Below are 19105 nucleotides of genomic sequence, written 5' to 3'. Positions count from 1 at the left end.
TACAGTTCGATGTCGCCGTCCACATACCGCTAGCATCCCCACCACTCTTCCAGGCTCCCAAAGCCGCCAACCTTCCCTCCAACTCCTGTGCATTTTCCTTAGTTAAGACTCCCCACATGATCCCCGATTTCCCCCGTACAAACCTCTTCTTCCTCTTTATCGAGATACTGACGTCCATCACCAGGAGCCTATGCTGTGTCGTGAGGTTCTCACTCGGGATCACCTTACAATCTTCGCACAACCCTTTATCACACCTCTTGAGGAGAAGATAATCAATTTGAGTCTTAGCAACCATACTCCAGAAAGTAATCAAATGCTCCTCCTTCTTCGGATAAATAGAGTTCACGATCACCAACTCAAAAGTTCTAGCGAAATCCAACAGTGATGTAACTCTTCCAGTCCTAACCCCAAAGCCGAAGCCACCGTGCACCTTACTATAGCTATCAACAGATGACCCAATATGGCCATTGAAATTCCCTCCTATAAATAACTTTTCCGTAGGCGGAATACCCCACTCCACCTCATCCAACGCCTCCCAAAAGCACCTTTTAACCGCCTCATCCAAGCCCGTTTGCGGCACGTAAGCGTTAATGAAATTCAGAGTGCTTCCCCCAACTACTAACTTAATCTTCATTAATCTGTCACTCACCCGCCTAACCTCTACCACTAACTCTCTAAGATCCTTTTCCACCAAAATACCCACTCTGTTCTTGCCCTTCACGCCTCCGGAGTACCACAACTTATAGCCATCGGCATTCCTCGCCTTCGATCCTGCCCACCTAGTCTCCTGAACACAAGCTATACTAACCTTTATTTTCTGGATAATCTTTGCCAGCTCTATAGACTTACTAGTCAAAGTCCCTATATTCCACGATCCAATTCTTAGCCTATATGCACCCATACTCACCTTACCCCCTATGTGCCCCGTCCCACCCCCTGACCCTTGCCTTAACCCCCACCTCACCACCCTCCCTCCCCGAGGACATGACCCTACACTTCCATTACAGACCACAGCCCCTATACCTACCGAAGTTTATGAAAAAATAAGAATATAGGTCCACTACCAAAATGACTATACTAATTACGTACTACTACCGCAACAAATCAACAAACACAAGAATGAGAGAAATAGGAGGCGGGAGGTACTAATTCCCGCAAATACAACCTGGATTTTTGTCTTGGAATAATCCTGATGTTATGAAAAACCGAAGTTCTGCCCTTGTTCCTGGCGCCTCTGTTGTCTTCCTAATGTCCCGACGATGATGCCTGACCGCTACTGCCCTTGGAAACCTGCAAGAGTCCGAAAAAATTGCTGCCCAGAGTTTTTGGTGCCGCTGGTTGAGGACTGAGTGTCATTATCTGTGTGGGTCGTGGTTGCTGGAGACTAGTCTATGGTGTTTGGGTGTTTGTCGGAAGACCAGATCTAGAAAAAGGGGGTAAGAAACAGAGAGAGAGAGAGAGAGAGAGAGAGAGAGAGAGCGAGAGATCGGAGAAGGAGGGGAGAAGGCAGCGGGAGAGAGAAAGCAAGAAAAGAGAAAGAGAGACTTACCTGGGCTGTTCTACGCCGATGATGGGTCTGGACGGAAATGTAAGGGAGGGGTGAAAAGTGAACGTTGAGAGAAGGGGAGGGAAGTCAGTGAAGGTGAGAGAAAATGTCAGCTTGTACCCACCATATAAATGTGCACAATTTTAAATAAATATTAATTAGTAAAAAATATTAATTAAAGCTAAACAAATATGAAGTGCAGAAAATTTTATAACAGTTCAAAACTCTAAAACATGACTACCCCAATGATCTGGTGTCACAATCCACGAACGTCTAAGAATTTCTACAAGTACTGGTTTAAAGAAAAATACATCTGTTTTCTCAGAATGAAAGAAAACAAGAATAAGATAGAGGGAAGGGGACTCAGGGTCTGCGAACGCCGAAAGATCTACCTCAGGTCTCTTGTGGACTGAAGGCAGCAACCCCAAACTCTGCTCAGTATGGTCCAGTACCGGGATCTGCACAGAAAATATAGAGTGCAGTATCAGTACAACCGACCCCACGTACTGGTAAGTGCCGAGCCTAACCTCTGCGAAGTAGTGACGAGGCTAGGACACGACAAACAACATAATAATGTGCAGTTAAAAAATATAATAACAGAATAACAAGTAATGAAAACTAAGCAGAAATGAACGGGAAGGGGCAACATGCTATGGGGGTTCCAAAATATAGAATCACAATAGTAAAGGAATCTAAACAGCTAGTACACTTGAACCGCTAACAACAAATAAACACAACAAACAGAAAATGCACGGCATCACCCTTCGTGCTTTTACTCTCAATCCTTACCATGCAATCGATAATAGAAATGTGCACGACATCACCCTTCGTGCTTTATCACTCTTCATCACCATATGAATAATAGAAATGTGCACGGCATCACCCTTCATAATTTATCACTCTTCCTCACCATATGAATAATATAAATGTGCACGACATCACCCTTCGTGCTATATCACTCTTCCTCACCATATGAATAATAGAAATATGCACGATATCACCCTTCGTGCTTTCTCACTCTTCCTCACCATCGAATAATAAAAATGTCCACGGCATCACCCTTCATACTTTTACCACTCTTACTCACCATAAGAAACAACATAATCACTAATAACTCGTCAAGGGCATCACAACCAAACAACTTCGTTTCATCACTTAATTTCACAACAAAATTCTCAGCTGGAGCCAATACTCAACCAATATCCAAAACCAGGAAAAACATAATAAGACTTGTTTAACATGAGTAATAACTAGTTTGAGCACAAACAATACATACAAAGAAACACAACGGTCATAAGTATAAGACTTACTCACATGCTATGTCCCGAAAACTACGTATAGATACTCGTCACCACACCTATGCATTGTACTTAACAACTAAACAAGTAACAAATAAGGCAACAACACCTAATCCCTTAGCCACAACACTTACCTACATTCCACGACCAAACTCAAGCCTCAATTACCATTTTCCCTTAGTTTCCACTTCCAATCCGCTCGTATCTATGCATAATTAACTTATTAGCATCAATTAATGCCAAAGAAACCAATTCTAATGCATGATTATAGGTTTTCCAACATTTTTTCCAAAAAATCAAAAACCGACCTCAGGCCCGCTTTGTCAAAACTCGAAGTTCGGACCAAAACCCGATTACCCATTCACCCCCGAGCCCGGATATGCAATTGGTTTTGGAATCCGACCTCAATTTGAGGTCTAAATAATCAAATTTCAAAATTCCTAAATTCTACCCAAAAACATCCAATTTCCCATGAAAATCCTTAGATTTTATGATGAAATCTTGTAAAAAGATGAAATAGATTAAAGGAAATGAGTTAGAAATCATTTACCTATGATTTGTGAAAGAAATACTCTTCAAAAAATTGACTCTTGAAATTTAGGGTTTGAAATTTTGAGAAATGAATTGAAAATCCCGTCCAAAACTCTTTTGAATAGTTGTAGGTATCACATGTGCGATCACAGGTTCGCAAATGCGAAGCTTGGCATGGCTTGCTGTCTTCACAAATGCGAACAACTATTCACAAATGCGGCCACTGTTCAAGTCGCAATTGCGATGATGGAATTCGGAAATGCGAAGGTCCCCTCCCACCCAAAGATCGCAATTGCGATGATTCTTCACAAATGCGATCCTCGCATTTGCGAGCCAGACTTTGCAATTGCAAAGTATGCAGACCTGAACATACCAACATTTTTTTTCTTAAGTTCAAAACACTCCGTAGCCCATCCAAAACTCACCCGAGCCCTCGAGGCTCCAAACCAAACATGCACACAAGTCTAAAAATATCATACAAACTTACTCGTGCGATCAAATCGCAAAAATAACATCTTAAATAAGGAATTTAACACCAAAACTCATGAAATCCTTAAGAACACTTGAAATTTCAATTTTTTTACAACCGGACGTCCGAATCACGTCAAATTACTTTCGTTTTTCACCAAATTTCACAGATAAGGTTTAAATATTATAATGTGCTTGTATCGGGCTCCAGAACCAAAATACGGGCCCGATAACAACAAGTTCAAACATTGTTCAATTTCTAAAAATTATTATATTTTCCAGTTAATAATTTTATTCAAAAATTTATTTCTTGGGCTAGGGACCTCGGAATTCGATTCCGGGCATACCTCCAGGTCCCATATTTTACTACGGACCATCCGGGACCGTCAAATCACAGGTCCAGGTCCGTTTACTAAAAATGTTGACCAAAGTCAACTTATATCCATTTTTAAAGGCAAACTCAATATTTTTCTCAAATTTCACATAAAGGCTTTCCGGAAACGCGCCCGGACTACACACACAAATCGAGGGGAAAGAAAATGAGGTTTGAAGACCTCGGAACCGCGAATTGGGTCCTAAAACACGAGATGACCTTTTGGGTCATCACATTCTCCACCTCAAAAACAATCGTTCGTCCTCGAACGGACATAGAAAATTACTTGAGTCGGTGAAAAGATGGGGATATCGGCTCCGCATATCGGACTCGGACTCCCAGGTAGCTGCCTCAATATGCTGACCTCTCTATTGCACACGAACCGAAGGATAACTCTTCGATCTCAACTGACAAACCCGCCGGTCTAGAATAGCTACCGGCTCCTCCTCGTGGGTCAAGTCCGTCTGTCTGAGAATGAAACGATGTGCTCAACTCGACCCGCGTACCCAACTCATGCTGCATTGCCCTCCAAAAATGCGAGGTAAACTACGTAGCTCGGTCAAAAATGATAGACACGCGAAGACGAACGATCTCCCGGATATAGATCTCAGCTAACTGCTCTAAATAATAGAAAACTGCCACAGGAATGACATGCACTGACTTAGTCAGCCTATCCACAATAACTCATACCGCATCGAACTTCGTTTCAGTCAGTGGGAGTCCAACAACGAAATCCATGGTGATACGCTCCCACTTCCACTCAGGAATCTCAATCTGCTGGAGCAAACCACCAGGTCTCTGATGCTCGTACTTTACCTGCTAACAATTCAAACACCAAACTACATATGTAGTAATATCCTTCTTCATCCTCCTCCACAAATAATTATGTCGCAAGTCCTGGTACATCTTAGTGGCGCCTGGGTGAATAGAGTACCGTGAACTATGGACCTCCTCTAGAGTCAACTCACGAAGTCCATCCACATTAGGCACACAAATACGACCCTACATCCTCAAAACCCCATCATCTCCAACCGTAACCTGCTTGGCACCATGGTGTCGTACCGTGTCCCTAAGGACAAGCAAATGAGGGTCATCATACTGTTGATCTCTGATACGCTAAAATAATGAAGACCGAGCGACTGTACAAGCTAAAACATGATAGGGCTCAGAAACGTCCAACCTCACGAACTGATTGGCTAAAGCCTGAACATCCAAAGCAAGCGGTCTCTAACCGGCTGGAATATACACAAGCATACTAGTTGACTTCTTGATCAAAGCATCGGCCACAACATTGGCCTTCCCGAGATGATACAATATGGTGATATCATAGTCTTTCAATAGCTCCAACCACCTTCTTTCCCTCAAATTGAGCTCCTTCTGCTTGAACAAATACTGCAAACTCTTATGATCCGTGAACACCTCACACGACACACCATATAGATAATGCCTCTAAATCTTCAGCGCGTGAACAATGGTTTCTAGCTCCAAATCATGAACTGGATAATTCTTCTCGTGAATCTTGAAGTGCCGCGAAGCATATGCAATAACCTTGGCATTCTGTATCAACACCGCACCAAGTCCAATACGAGATGCACCACAATATACTGTATATGGCCCTGAATCTGTGGGCAACACCAACACCGATAATGTAGTCAAAGTTGTCTTGAGCTTTTGAATGCTCACCTAACACTCGTCCGACCACCTAAACTGGACACCCTTCTGTGTGAACCTGGTCATCGGGGCTGGTATAGATGAAAACCCCTCCACAAACCGACAAAAATAACCTGTCAAATCTAAGAAACTCCGGATCTCTGTAGATGATATAGGTCTAGGCCAGTCCCTGACTGCTTCAATCTTCTTAGGATCCACCTGAATACCCTCTGCTGATAAAACATGACCTAAGAACGCCACTAAACTCATCCAAAACTCACATTTTGAAAACTTAGCATATAACTGGCTCTCTTTCAGAGTCTGGAGAACAATACGAAGATGCTGCTCGTGCTTCTCTCGGCCGCGGGAGTAGATCAAGATATCATCAATGAAGACAATCACAAAAGAATTCAGATAGGGCTTAAAAACCCGGTTCATCAAATCCATAAATGTTGCTGGGGCATTTGTCAACCCAAATGACATTACTAGAAACTCATAATGCCCGTACCGAGTGCGAAAAGCTATCTTAGGGACATCGGATGCCCTAATCCTCAACTAATGGTATCCAGATCTCAAATCAATCTTCGAAAACACCCTAGCACCCTGAAGCTGATCAAATAAATCATCAATCCTCGTCAATGGATACTTGTTCTTGATGGTGACTTTGTTCAACTGCCGATAATCTATACACATCCTCATCAATCCATCCTTCTTCTTAACAAACAACATTGGCGCACCCCAAGGTGAGACACTGGCCTAATGTAGCCCTTATCAAGCAAATCTTGCAATTGCTCCTTCAATTCTGTCAACTCTGGTGGGGCCATATGATATGGCAGAATAGAAATGGGCTAAGTGCCCGGGGCCAACTCGATGCAAAAGTCAATACCCCTGTCGGGTGGCATCCCCAGTAGGTCTGCAGGAAATACCTCAGGAAACTCCCGGACAACTGACACAGAATCCATAGAAGGAACCTCAGCACTCGAATCACAAACATAAGCCAAATAAGCCAAACACCCCTTCTCGACCATATGTTGAGCCTTCATATAAGAGATACCCCTACTGGTAGAATGACCAAAAGTCCCTCTCCACTCCAATTGAGGCAACCCCGGCAAAGCTAAGGTCACAGTCTTGGCATGACAGTCCAATAAGGCATGATAAGGCGGCAACTAATCCATCCCCAAAATAATATTGAAGTCAACCATATCGAGAAGTATGAGGTCTACACTAGTCTCAAGACCCCCAATAACAATCACACACAAACGATAGACACGGTCTACAACAATAGAATCCTCTACTAGCGTGGACATACACACAAGAGCACTTAAAGAATCACGAGACACAACCAAATATAGGGCAAAAAATGAGGACACATAGGAGTATATAGACCCTGGATCAAATAGAACTACAACATCTCTACTGCAAACTAAAACCGTACCCATGATAACTGCATCGGAGGACTCAGCCTCAGCCTAGCTGGAATAGCATAACATCGTGGCTCGCCCCCACCATTCTGAACTACATCCCTAGGACGGCCTCCTGTTGGCTGGCCTCCATCTCTAGCGGCCTGACCTCCACCTCTAACACCTCGACCTCCACTTCTAGCTGCCTGAACCCTACCTCTAGCTAGCTGAGCGGGCAGTGGAACACCTAGTGCCAAAACCATGGCACGAGAACCCTGATGCTGAGAACTACTCGAGGCTAGAGAGCAAAATCTAGCGATATGCCTCATATCTCCACAAATACAACAAGACTTCGGTTGCTGAGACTGCTGACCCTAAAACTAACCCTGACGGCCGAAGTAACCACCATGAAAACTCTGGAGCAGAGGTGCACTGATAGGAGTTGATGGTGCACTGTAGGGTAGTTGATCAGAATTCTGCATATGATGGCCACGACCACCTGGAGCACCGTGAGAGGTCTGAAGTACTGAATGAAATGGCTTAGGAGGATAGCCTCTACCAAAAGAATCCCTGCCTCCAGATGAGGCACCACTGAACCTGCCAGAATGACGAGGCCTCTTGTCAGACCCCTGACCTCTCGCCTAAGCAAAAACCATCTCGACTCGCCTGGCCATATTGGCCGCATCCTGAAAAGAAATCTCGCTCCCTGACTCCTTAGCCATCGGTAATCTGATAGGCTGAGCAAGTCCCTCAATAAATCTCCTCACCCTCTCTCTCTCGGTGGAAAGTATAAGAAGAGCATGACGGGCCAAATTAATAAATCTGGTCTTGTACTGAGTGATGGTTATAGAACCCTATTGGAGGCTCTCAAATTGTCTCTGATAGTCCTCCCTCTGAGCGATTAGAAGGAACATATCCAGAAATAGTTGAGAGAACTGATCCCAAGTCAAAGAAGGTGACCCAGCTAGTCTAGCCAAGTAAAAATCCCTCCACCATTTCTTGGCGGAACCCAATAGTCGAAAAGCAGCAAAGTCAAGCCTGTTCGTCTCCACCACTCCCATGTTCCGTAAAACCTCATGACAATTGTCTAAATAATGCTAGGGGTCCTCTGAAGATGTGCCGCCATAGGTAGTAGTGAAGAGCTTGGTGAACCTATCCAACCTCCACAAGGGCCTCAAAAGACATAGCTGATCCATCACTGGTCTGTGCTACAATACCCGGCGGAACTACCCCAACCGGTTGAGCTACTAGAGTCTGAAACTGAGGAGCCATCTGCTCCAGAATGTGAGTAGTGGGAGTCTGTGCTCCTCCCCCAGGTCAAGAGAGGGCTGGTGCCTCCATAAGGCCCACTAGTCGGACTAAAACATCCTGAAGTACTGGGGTAGCTATGAACCCCTCTGGAACTTGAGCTGGCCCTGCTAGAATGGTCTGGGCCGGAAGTCTCCTCATCAAACTCTACTTGAGGCTCCACCGCTGGTGCTGTTGCTCGAGCTCTAGGCTGAGCCCTTCCCCTGCCTCGGCCTTTAGCACGGTCTCGGCCTCGTCCTCTGCCCCTCATAGGAACTGCCACTGAGGGCTCGGGCTGCTGATCAGCTAATAAAGCGGTACGCGTTCTCGCCATCTGCAAAAGAACAGAGTAAAATTTTAATTAGTATTGAGAATCAAATCGCACGACAGAGAAGAATAGATGTGAAGTTATTCCTAAACTTTGTAGCCTCTGGGGGATAAGCGCAAACATCTCCATACCGATCCCTTAGACTCTACCTAGCTTGTTTGTGAATTGTGAGACCTAGGCAACCTAGTGCTCTGATACCAACTTGTCACGATCCAAATTTTCACCGTCGGGATCGTGATGACGCCTAACTCTTGAATGCTAGGCAAGCCAATAGATAAAATTCTAACATATTAATCATTAACCCAAGCAGTAATAAATATTAATTAAAGCTAAACAGATATGAAGTGCAAATTTTTTTATAACAGTTCAAAACTCTAAAACATGACTAACCCAATGATCTGGTGTCACAATCCACGAACGTCTAAGAATTTCTACAAATACTAGTTTAAGGAAAATACTTTTGTTTTTTGGAATGAAAGAAAAATGGAACTAAGATAGAAGGAAGGGGAATCCAGGGTCTACGAACACTGACAGATCTACCTCGGGTCTCCTATGGATTGAAGGCAGCAACCCCAAACTCTGATTAGTATGGTCTAGTATCGGGATTTGCACAGAAAGTGCAGAGTGCAGTATTAGTACAACCGACCCCATGTACTGGTAAGTGCCGAGCCTAACCTCGGCGAAGTAGTGACGAGGCTAAGACATGACAAATAACATAAACATGTACAGTTAAATAATATACTAACAGAATAAAAAGTAATAAAACTAAGCAGAAATGAACGGGAAGGGGAAACATGCTATGGGGGTTCCAACATACAGAATCACAGTAGTAAAGGAATCTAAACAGGTAGTACACTTGAACCGATAACAACAAATAAACACAACAAACAGAAAATGCACGACATCATACTTCGTGCTTTTACTCTCAATCCTCACCATGTAATCAATAATAAAAACGTGCACGTCATCACCCATCGTGCATTATCACACTTCCTCGCCATATGAAAGATAGAAATGTGCACGACATCACCCTTCGTGCTTTATCACTCTTCCTCACTATATGAATAATAGAAATATGCACGGCATCACCCTTCGTGCGTTATCTCTCTTCCTCACCATATGCATCAGTATAAATGTAAACGTGTACGGCATCACCCTTCTTGCTTTATCACTCTTCCTCTCCATATGCATAAGTATGAATGTGCACGGCATAACCATTCGTGCTTTATTACTCTTTCCTCACCAGAAATCTCAACTGGAGCCAATACATAACAATTATCTAAGATCCGAAAAAACATAATAAGACTTGTTTAAAATGAGTAATAACTAGTTTGAGCAGGAACAATACATACAAAGAAACACAACAGTCACAAGTATAAGACTCACTCACATGATATGACCCGACAACGACGTATAGATATTTGTCACCACACGTATACGTCGTACTTAACAACTAAACAAGTAGCAAATAAGGTAACAACACCTAATCCCTCAAGCTAAGGTTATCCACGACACTTACCGCGATTTCACGACCAAACTCAAGCCTCAATTACCGCTTTCCCTTAGTTTACACTTCCAATCCGCTCGTATCTATGCATAATTAACTTATTAACATCAAGTAATGCCAAAGAAACCAATTCTAATACATGATTATAGGTTTCGCAACATTTTTCCCAAAAAGTCAAAAACCAACCCCGGGCCTGCTTGCTCAAAACTCGAAGTTCGGACCAAAACCCGATTACTCATTCACCCTCGAGCTCGGATATGCAATTGGTTTTGGAATCCGACCTCAATTTGAGGTCTAAATCCTCAAATTTTGAAATTCCTAAATTCTACCCAAAAACACCCAATTTTCCATGAAAATCCTTAGATTTTGTGATGAAATCTTGTAAACAGATGAAATATATTGAAGAAAATGAGTTAGAAATCGTTTACCTATGATTTGGGGAAGAACTACTCTTTAGAAAATCGCCACTTGAAGTTTAGGATTTGAAACTTTGAGAAATGAATTGAAAATCTCGCCCAAAACTCTTTTGAACAGTTGCAGATATTGCATTTGCGATCACACGTTCGCAAATGCGAAACCTGACCTGGCCTACGGTCTTAGCTAATGTGAACAATTGTTCGCAAATGCGGCCACTGTTCAAGTCGCAATTGCGATGATGAACTTAGCAAATGCGAAGGTCCCCTCCCAGTCCAAAGATTTGAAATGCAATGATTCTTCGCAAATGCGATGCTCGCATTTGCGAGCCAGACTTCACAATTACGATTTCAGCAGCCCTAAACATACCGACAATTTTTTTCTTAAGTTAAAAACACTCCATGGCCTATCCAAAACTCACCTGAGCCCTCGGGGATCCAAACCAAACGTGAACACAAGTCTAAAAATATTATACAGACTTGCTCGTGCGATCAAATCGCCAAAATAACATCTTAAACAAGGAATTTAATACCAAAACTCAAGAAATCCTTAAGAACACTTGAAATTTAATTTTTTTACAACTGGATGTCCGAATCACGTCAAATTATTTTTGTTTTTCACCAAATTTCACAGATAAGGTTTATATATTATAACAGACCTGTACCGGGCTCCAGAATACCAACTAGTTCAAGTATTGTTCAATTTCTAAAAACCATTATATTTTTCAGTTAATAATTTTCTTTAAAAATTTATTTCTCGGGCTAGGGACCTCGGAATTCGATTCAGGGCATATGCCCAGGTCCCATATTTTACTACGGACTCTCCGGGACCGTCAAATTATGGGTCCGGGTCTGTTTACTAAAAATGTTGGCTTAAGTTAACTTAAATCCATTTTTAAAGGCAAACTCAATATTTTTCTCAAATTTCACATAAAGGCTTTCCAGAAAATACGTCCGAACTGTGCACGCAAATTGAGGAGGAAGAAATGAGGTTTTGAATACCTCGAAACCTTGAACTGTTTCCTAAAATACGAGATCACTTTTTGGATCATCATAGATATATATTATCATCCCATCCGTCCGATACGGAATGCTAGTAACGCCTGTTGTATGCTTAGCCTAGCAACTATAGTGTGGACAAGATAATATGGTGGACCGACATCGAATGATACAAAAATTAATTGAACTTGGCTCTGATACAAAAAGTAACAATAATAACTACTACGCCTCAGTCCCAAACAAAGTTGGGGTCGGCAGAATCCTCACTCTTTTCTTTAAGCTCAATTTATACAATCATTATGATACCATGATAAACAAATTAACCTTGTATTTAACTCAACTACAAAAGCTAGTTAAAGAATTAAGGTGTGACGACCAGGCCGGTCGTCTTAATAATTAACGCCCCGATCCTCTATTAACTGCTTTCCTCAAGTTTATTTCTGCTAATGTGGATTGCCAGGATGTTCGATCCTCGGGATACCAAGAGATCCCTGACATATTTATTGAGGATACCAAGAGATCCTCGGGAAACCAAGAGATCCCTAGTGTACATATTGAGGATACCAAGAGATCCTCGGGATACCAAAAGATCCTCAGTTATTATCCTTACTGTGAACGGTGTTTTCCTTGTGTTATGCCTTTATTTCTGTTTCCGTTATTGTACTCTTATCATACTGTATAGATTCTTACTGTAGATTCTCATTTATACTATTTATCTTATCCCGTCATGTTTATTAATATTTACCTTAGTAGGGCCCTGACCTTCCTCGTCACTACCCGACCGAGGTTAGGCTTGACACTTACTAAGTACCGTTGTGGTGTACTCATGCCCTTTCTGCGCATATTTTTTTTTCATGTGCAGATCCAGATACCTCTATCCAGGCTTATTACCCTTGAGGCAGAGAGATCTTTCGGAGACTTCGAGGTACATCTGCCGCGTCCGCAGACCAAGGAGTCTCTATCTTTATTATATCCTGTAGTGTTAGCCTTTCTATCTTACTGTTGATGTAGACATTCTGAAGATTAGAGCACTTTACTTTATTTCTTCTAGCTTGTATTCTCGTGAGTTTTCGGGTTTTGGGATAGTGTTGTAGAAGTTTGAGATGTCGTGATGTATATGCCGATCAACTTTCTATATATTGCTTCCTTTTTTGGTTATTCTTGGTTTTCCTTTATTTATATTTCTGCAAGTTTCAATCTTATTTCCGCACTTGTTAGGCTTACCTAGTCATAGAGATTAAGTGCCGTCACGACAGTTCTCGGAGGGCGAACTGTGGTCGTGACATAAGGATTGTTTAAAGATATATAAGGTGATAAATTTTCAGCCCACCCACTAGGGGTGTACAAATCGAACCGGAAAACCGTGCCAAACCAAAAAGTCAAACCAAACCGATTAAAAAATTCGACTAGGTTTGATTTGATTTGGTTTGGTATTGAATAAAAAAACCTGAACCAACCGACATATAAATATATAATTTCTATATATACTTTTAATATTTTATATAGAATTTTCTTTAAAAAATATCTAGAAATATTTGGGATTCACTTACAGGATATAATATTTAATAGAATATGAAGTGCTTCATATTTATTAACCTTAAATAATGAGTTGTATGATCACTTTCTTATCAAGTGTTACTGAAATGCATCAATCTCTTTGTTCTTCCATATATTAATAAGTCACTATCTATTAAATTCTTATATCTTTTTCGAATTTGAAGTGGTTATTGTTATTTAGATATCATATTGATTTTTTTGTTTAATTATTAAATTCGGTTAACCTTGAAGATGTACATCAACGAAAAATTATTGTCAAACGACTAAAAAATAACTATCACGTGTTACTAAATTATCCCATAAGAATATTTTATTAAATAATATGTTTGTCACTTTTAAATGTTACTAAATATATATTCACTTATAAAAAATTTAACAAAGTAAGATTAAAATAATATTTAAGTAACAAAAAACCCGATAAAATCGAACCAATCCAAACCGATATAGTTGGTTTGATTTGTTTTTGATAAAAATCGAACCAACCCGGTCCATGTACATCCCTACCACCCACTTATGTGGGACTACTAACATTTTTGGAATATAAAATGTGTCATTATTTTTATGCTGATTAAAAAAAGAGTGTTACATACGGAACGGAGGGAGAATTTATCAAGGTCATTACTTAAATACCTAACTACTCAAGATCCAAGGTTTCCAAAGTAAGAAAAAGATGAGTAGCTTATCTTATTTTGGAAAGAAGCTGCAACATCTTTGTAGCACAATATTTTTGTATCTGGCTTGTTTGTGTAGATCAACATGCTTCCTCATTTCTTGCCTCCACAAATCCATTCTTCTCAGAGTGAACAAAATTTTCGTACAAATGTTTTACTTCATTTTCATCTCTCTTTTTGGTTTTTGTATTCTCAGAATCTTGAAGCCAAGGAGTGTTGATTTTACACCTAGGAATTTAGACTTGTTCTTCACTTCTGTTTCTTCGGTAACTGTCTCAAGCATGTCCACTGTAGAAATGGAAGTCTTTTCCAATTCCCAACTCATTCTTATTACATTTTTAATGTTCATAGGTGGTGAAATCTTCACATCTATGGTTGGGCTTCATTTAATTAGGTCCAAGTTCAAGCCATGGAGAAAAGATAGCAAAATTGAGTCAGTAATTAGTAGTACTACCACTTCTCCAAGAAACTCAGATTTTAATGATGATATTGAGTTGGACATTGTTGTAATACCTGACTCCCCAAAACCAAAGTCAGAAAATGATGAATTTCAAGATGATTTTGGATCATCAGATAAACAAACTCTCAAGTACCAATCTATCAAATTCCTAGGGTTTGTAACATTAGTTTATCTTCTAGTCATCAACATTATTGGTGTCTCATCAGTTCTAGTGTATCTAGCCTGTGTTTCAAGTGCAAAAGATGTCCTAAGAAACAAGGGGCTAAAAACCTTCACTTTTGCTATTTTTACAGTTGTTTCAACCTTTGCTAGCTGTGGTTTTGTTCCAACGAACGAAAACATGATGGTATTTAGCAAGAACTCAGGTCTTCTTTTGATTCTAATCCCTCAAGTCCTTTTTGGAAACACATTATATCCAGCATGTTTGAGACTTTGTATTAAGTTCTTGGGAAAATTCTCTAAGAAAAGAGAAGCTAAATATTTGTTGAAGCATTCAAGAGAAATAAGACATCTCCACTTGCTTCCTAGCCAACATTCAAGATTATTAGTGGTCACAGTGTTTGGATTCATCTTGATCCAATTGATTATGTTTTGCTCTTTGGAGTGGAAATCTTCTTCTCTCAATGGACTAAATAGCTACCAGAAAATAGTGGGATCATTATTTCAAGTTGTGAATGCAAGGCACACTGGTGAAACCATTGTTGATATCTCCACTGTTTCCCCAGCCATTTTGGTGGTGTTCATAGTAATGATGTAAGTTAATCTTTGCTTGAACTCTCAGTATTCTATAATGTTTTTAGTTAGTAGGAGAGGCAGATCCAAAACAACAACAACAATATGCCCAGTATAGTCCCACCCGTGAGGTCTGGGGAGGATAGTATGTACATAAACCTTAGCTCTATCTTATGCAGCTAGAAAAGTTGTTTCCGAGAGGTGGATCCATGATTTGAAATTTATGAATTTTTACGGAAACATCAAATCAATACTACGAAATTCTTGGGTTCACAACCAATAATTTCCTATATAATAAATATACGGAGTTAAGACAAAAGTTATTAGATTCACTATAACCCATAACTAACACAAAATCTGCCCATAAGTAGTAGTACATTTTTATTTGGTTTGACGAGGGATTACGTACTTTAAATGACTCTAAATGGAAAACGTTTTAGTATTTTTTTATTATCTTTTTTATACAAAATCTAGAAGGGCAACATTAAAGCTATATTTAATAATAACTATTACATTAAAAGTTGCATGGTTTATTAAATACTACTGAGCTAATATTTGTAAGAGAATATAGCAGTCCCGATCATTCATTGTGTAAAAATTTTCAAAGGGGTTTTCCAATGTCTTCGATCACTAGTTCAATGAGCCAAGCTTAAATTATACTTACTTAATACACCACGAAAGAAAACTGCCAAAGACGAACCATGATTTAAAATTTATGAGTTCAGTGTTCTAATTCTTTTAAGTTAGTGAGTTCTAAATTAATAATATATATATAATTCAATAATTTTTTAAGACAAATACAAAGTTTAGATAAAAGTTTCTGGGTTCAACAGAAACCTTATCCAAAGGGCTAGCTCCGCCCTGAAGCCATGGGCATCCAATCATCTTCCGCGGTGTTATTTTATGTATTACTTGAAATAATTGATTCATGCATTAAGTTATATTTCTAGGAGGAAAAAAAAAGACACATATTTTCTAGAAACTTTACGTCATGTGCAATTTACCAGGCATGTTCTGTTGTCCTTTAAATTGAATATACATGCATATAATCAAGAAGATTTTTTTTTTGGGTGGTAGTAACGGTTGCATCTGTCAACTTCCATAAGAAAGTATATGTATCATAATAAGCAACGTTTAGTAAGTCTCAATTTGACGTTCAACAATCCAACCCAGTAAAGAAATGAAAAAGAACCAAAAAATCACAACTATTGACCATTTTATCTCATTATATGACACACTTACTACAGTACATGATTTTTTAAACAATAGGATTATTAGAGCTTTTACATCTAGTTCCTAAATATTAATATTATCTTAAAAAGTCCTCTCTTCAAATCGTTCTGCAAATTGAATAGTTCGAGCTTGAGTTCCGTCTTTAGAACTGTAGTTTCGCACATAATAGGTGTGAGTTCAATTTGTTATTGTTTCCCCTTCCTTAATTCCCAACGTAATAGGAAAAAAAAATATACTTATAGGGTAAGTTATCAAAATATTTGTTTTTTTTAATATATAATATTCACGCCGTTAGGTGGCGCTTGTCTTATATTTCATCCGAAAAACCAAAGAGATACAAGTGTGCAGAGGGGATTACACAGCAAAATATTTGTTGGAAAAAACATTACATTTATGAAGAAAACATATAATTTATTCAAAAATTTTCAGGTATCTTCCTCCATACACATCATTTATACCAGTTAAAGGTGTTGGAGAGACCCCTGAAGAGACTGTAGGGGAAAAACAAGGAAGAGGAAAAGTTGCAAAAAATCTCATACTTTCCCAACTTTCTTATATATTCTTCTTCATTGTTCTAATTTGCATCACAGAAAGGAAACGGATGAAGGATGATCCACTCAACTTTAATGTGTTGAATATCACTCTTGAAGTCGTAAGGTAATTTACAAATTTTTCTTTCTCAATTTTTTATTTGCCTTTTCTTGATTAAATACTAATATATTTTAGTACCACATTGGTAGGGATGTGAATTACCTTTTTATATGATCATGAGTAATTTTCATATTTTGAACTAGCTTTTGGCGGCACCAGAATTTTTTATTCATATTAATTTTAGGAACAACGATCGAACTTTTAGGGATTACTTTAAATTTCCTATTGATAATAGCCATTTTATCTTGTAGTGCCAGGGCTATTAGTTAGACTTTATTAGTCGTTTCCTAATAGAAATACATGACAAAATAATTATGAAGCATCCTAATAGAAATGTTTTTTTTTTCGGCAGTGCATATGGAAATGTTGGTTTCACAACAGGATATAGTTGTGATCGGATGATAAACAGATATACAACTTGTAAGAATAAAACGTATGGATTTGTAGGGAAATGGAGTGATGAAGGTAAATTAATTCTCATTATTGTAATGTTTTTCGGAAGATTGAAGAAGTTCAATATGCAAGGGGGAAAAGCATGGAAGCTCTTGTAATTAGATCATTCCAAGGAGAATTATTTTGAAGTACTACCAACAATTATCATAATTCTGTAAATTTGGCCCTTTTGATGAAAGCAAAATAACAAAATGTATATATTGCGGAAATTTGCTTTCGCTCATTTTGTTTGTTTCAGTTACTATGTACCTATGTACCTTTTCATTTTGTACTTCTTTGTCCAAATAAAATTTTCTTCAATCATGTGTAGCATTTTAGCTTTTCATTCTATGTATATACTTCGTTAGAGCTTATGGGACTTATTTCTAACCCCCTAGGTTAAAAAGGGAAGACAACATAGCATTGGTCTTCCACAAGATAAACTCTCCCCTCTTTTTCCTCCTCCTAATTTGCCTTTATAATAAAATTCTCAAAACACTATCCTCTCTATATACACATACACACACTATGATCTCACGCGCGCATATATATATATATATATATATATATATATATATATATATATATATATATATATATATCCACACTGTCATAAAAATAAATTAGTGAATTCTTGAAAAGGTCCGTTTTATTTTTATTACTAATCCTATAAGTTGAATAAATTAGTACAAATCAATAATTTTTTCCATTGGCGCAACACTCTTCAGATAATCAAACCTTCACTAATTTTGAGGGTTTGAGTTCATTATCTATTTATGGACCTAGAGAGTTTAGATTGAGACGAAAATTTGAGGGATTTTCAAAGGAAATATTTGGGTAAAGATACTTGACTCATTTTTAATTGATTTTCACTAATCTATCATTAATTTCTTCATTTAATTAAGAATTTGGGTTGAAAAATTGGAGGAAAAAGGTGTAAAATTCTTAGAATAAACTTTTGGGTTTTGAAAGGACAAATGAGGTCGGATTTGGATAATTCTTGTATGATTGGACTCGATATCGTATGACATTTGGATTTTATTATTTCGGTCGGGTTCTGAGACGTAGGCCCGGTTTGACTTTTTTGGAGCAATCTTTCAATTCTAATCTTGTGCGGGGGAAATTCCCCTTAGGATTTGGTGCTGTTATGGTAAATTGCAATATGTGGAGGCCGTGTATGTGAGGTGACGAGTACGTACACGGGCTAAATGTTGAAAATCCGGCTTTGCTAAGTAGTTTTCATTTATTTCCTTAATTGAGTTATTCTAGCTTTTGTAGTCATCATGTTTAGCCTAATTCCACATGTCTACGTGTCTTATCTCGTATTTGCAATTTATACAACATGCTTAGTTAAATTACATGCTTCCTTGATTCCGTATTCATTCTTTAACTGTAGGATTCCTTGCTTGTAATACCATTGTTTCATTTGTTATGTGTTGGTTTTTGTGATTATTGTTGAGATAACTGTTTGGTCGTGGCACGAGGTTTCTACCATACGAGTTATTTTTGTGGCACGAGGTTCTGCCGTGTGGAGTTTTGTGGCATGGGGTTTCTGCCGTGCTGCTTTTT

General features: G+C 39.1%; 1 protein-coding gene across 1 annotated transcript; it reads left to right on the top strand.

Annotated features, from left to right (window-relative positions):
- The first annotated feature begins 13949 nt into the window (after positions 1-13949).
- Positions 13950-17843, top strand: LOC107781586 (sodium transporter HKT1-like). The gene is made up of 3 exons (XM_016602323.2): positions 13950-15241; positions 16883-17110; positions 17457-17843. Exons 1-3 carry the CDS (start codon positions 14028-14030, stop codon positions 17653-17655), a joined length of 1641 nt encoding a protein of 546 aa, XP_016457809.1. The 5' UTR covers positions 13950-14027; the 3' UTR covers positions 17656-17843.
- The last annotated feature ends 1262 nt before the right edge of the window (positions 17844-19105 follow it).

Source organism: Nicotiana tabacum, chromosome 18 (genome assembly GCF_000715075.1).
Source record: "Nicotiana tabacum cultivar K326 chromosome 18, ASM71507v2, whole genome shotgun sequence".
Classification (NCBI taxonomy): Eukaryota; Viridiplantae; Streptophyta; class Magnoliopsida; order Solanales; family Solanaceae; genus Nicotiana; species Nicotiana tabacum.
This window is presented reverse-complemented; position numbering and strand designations above follow the sequence as displayed.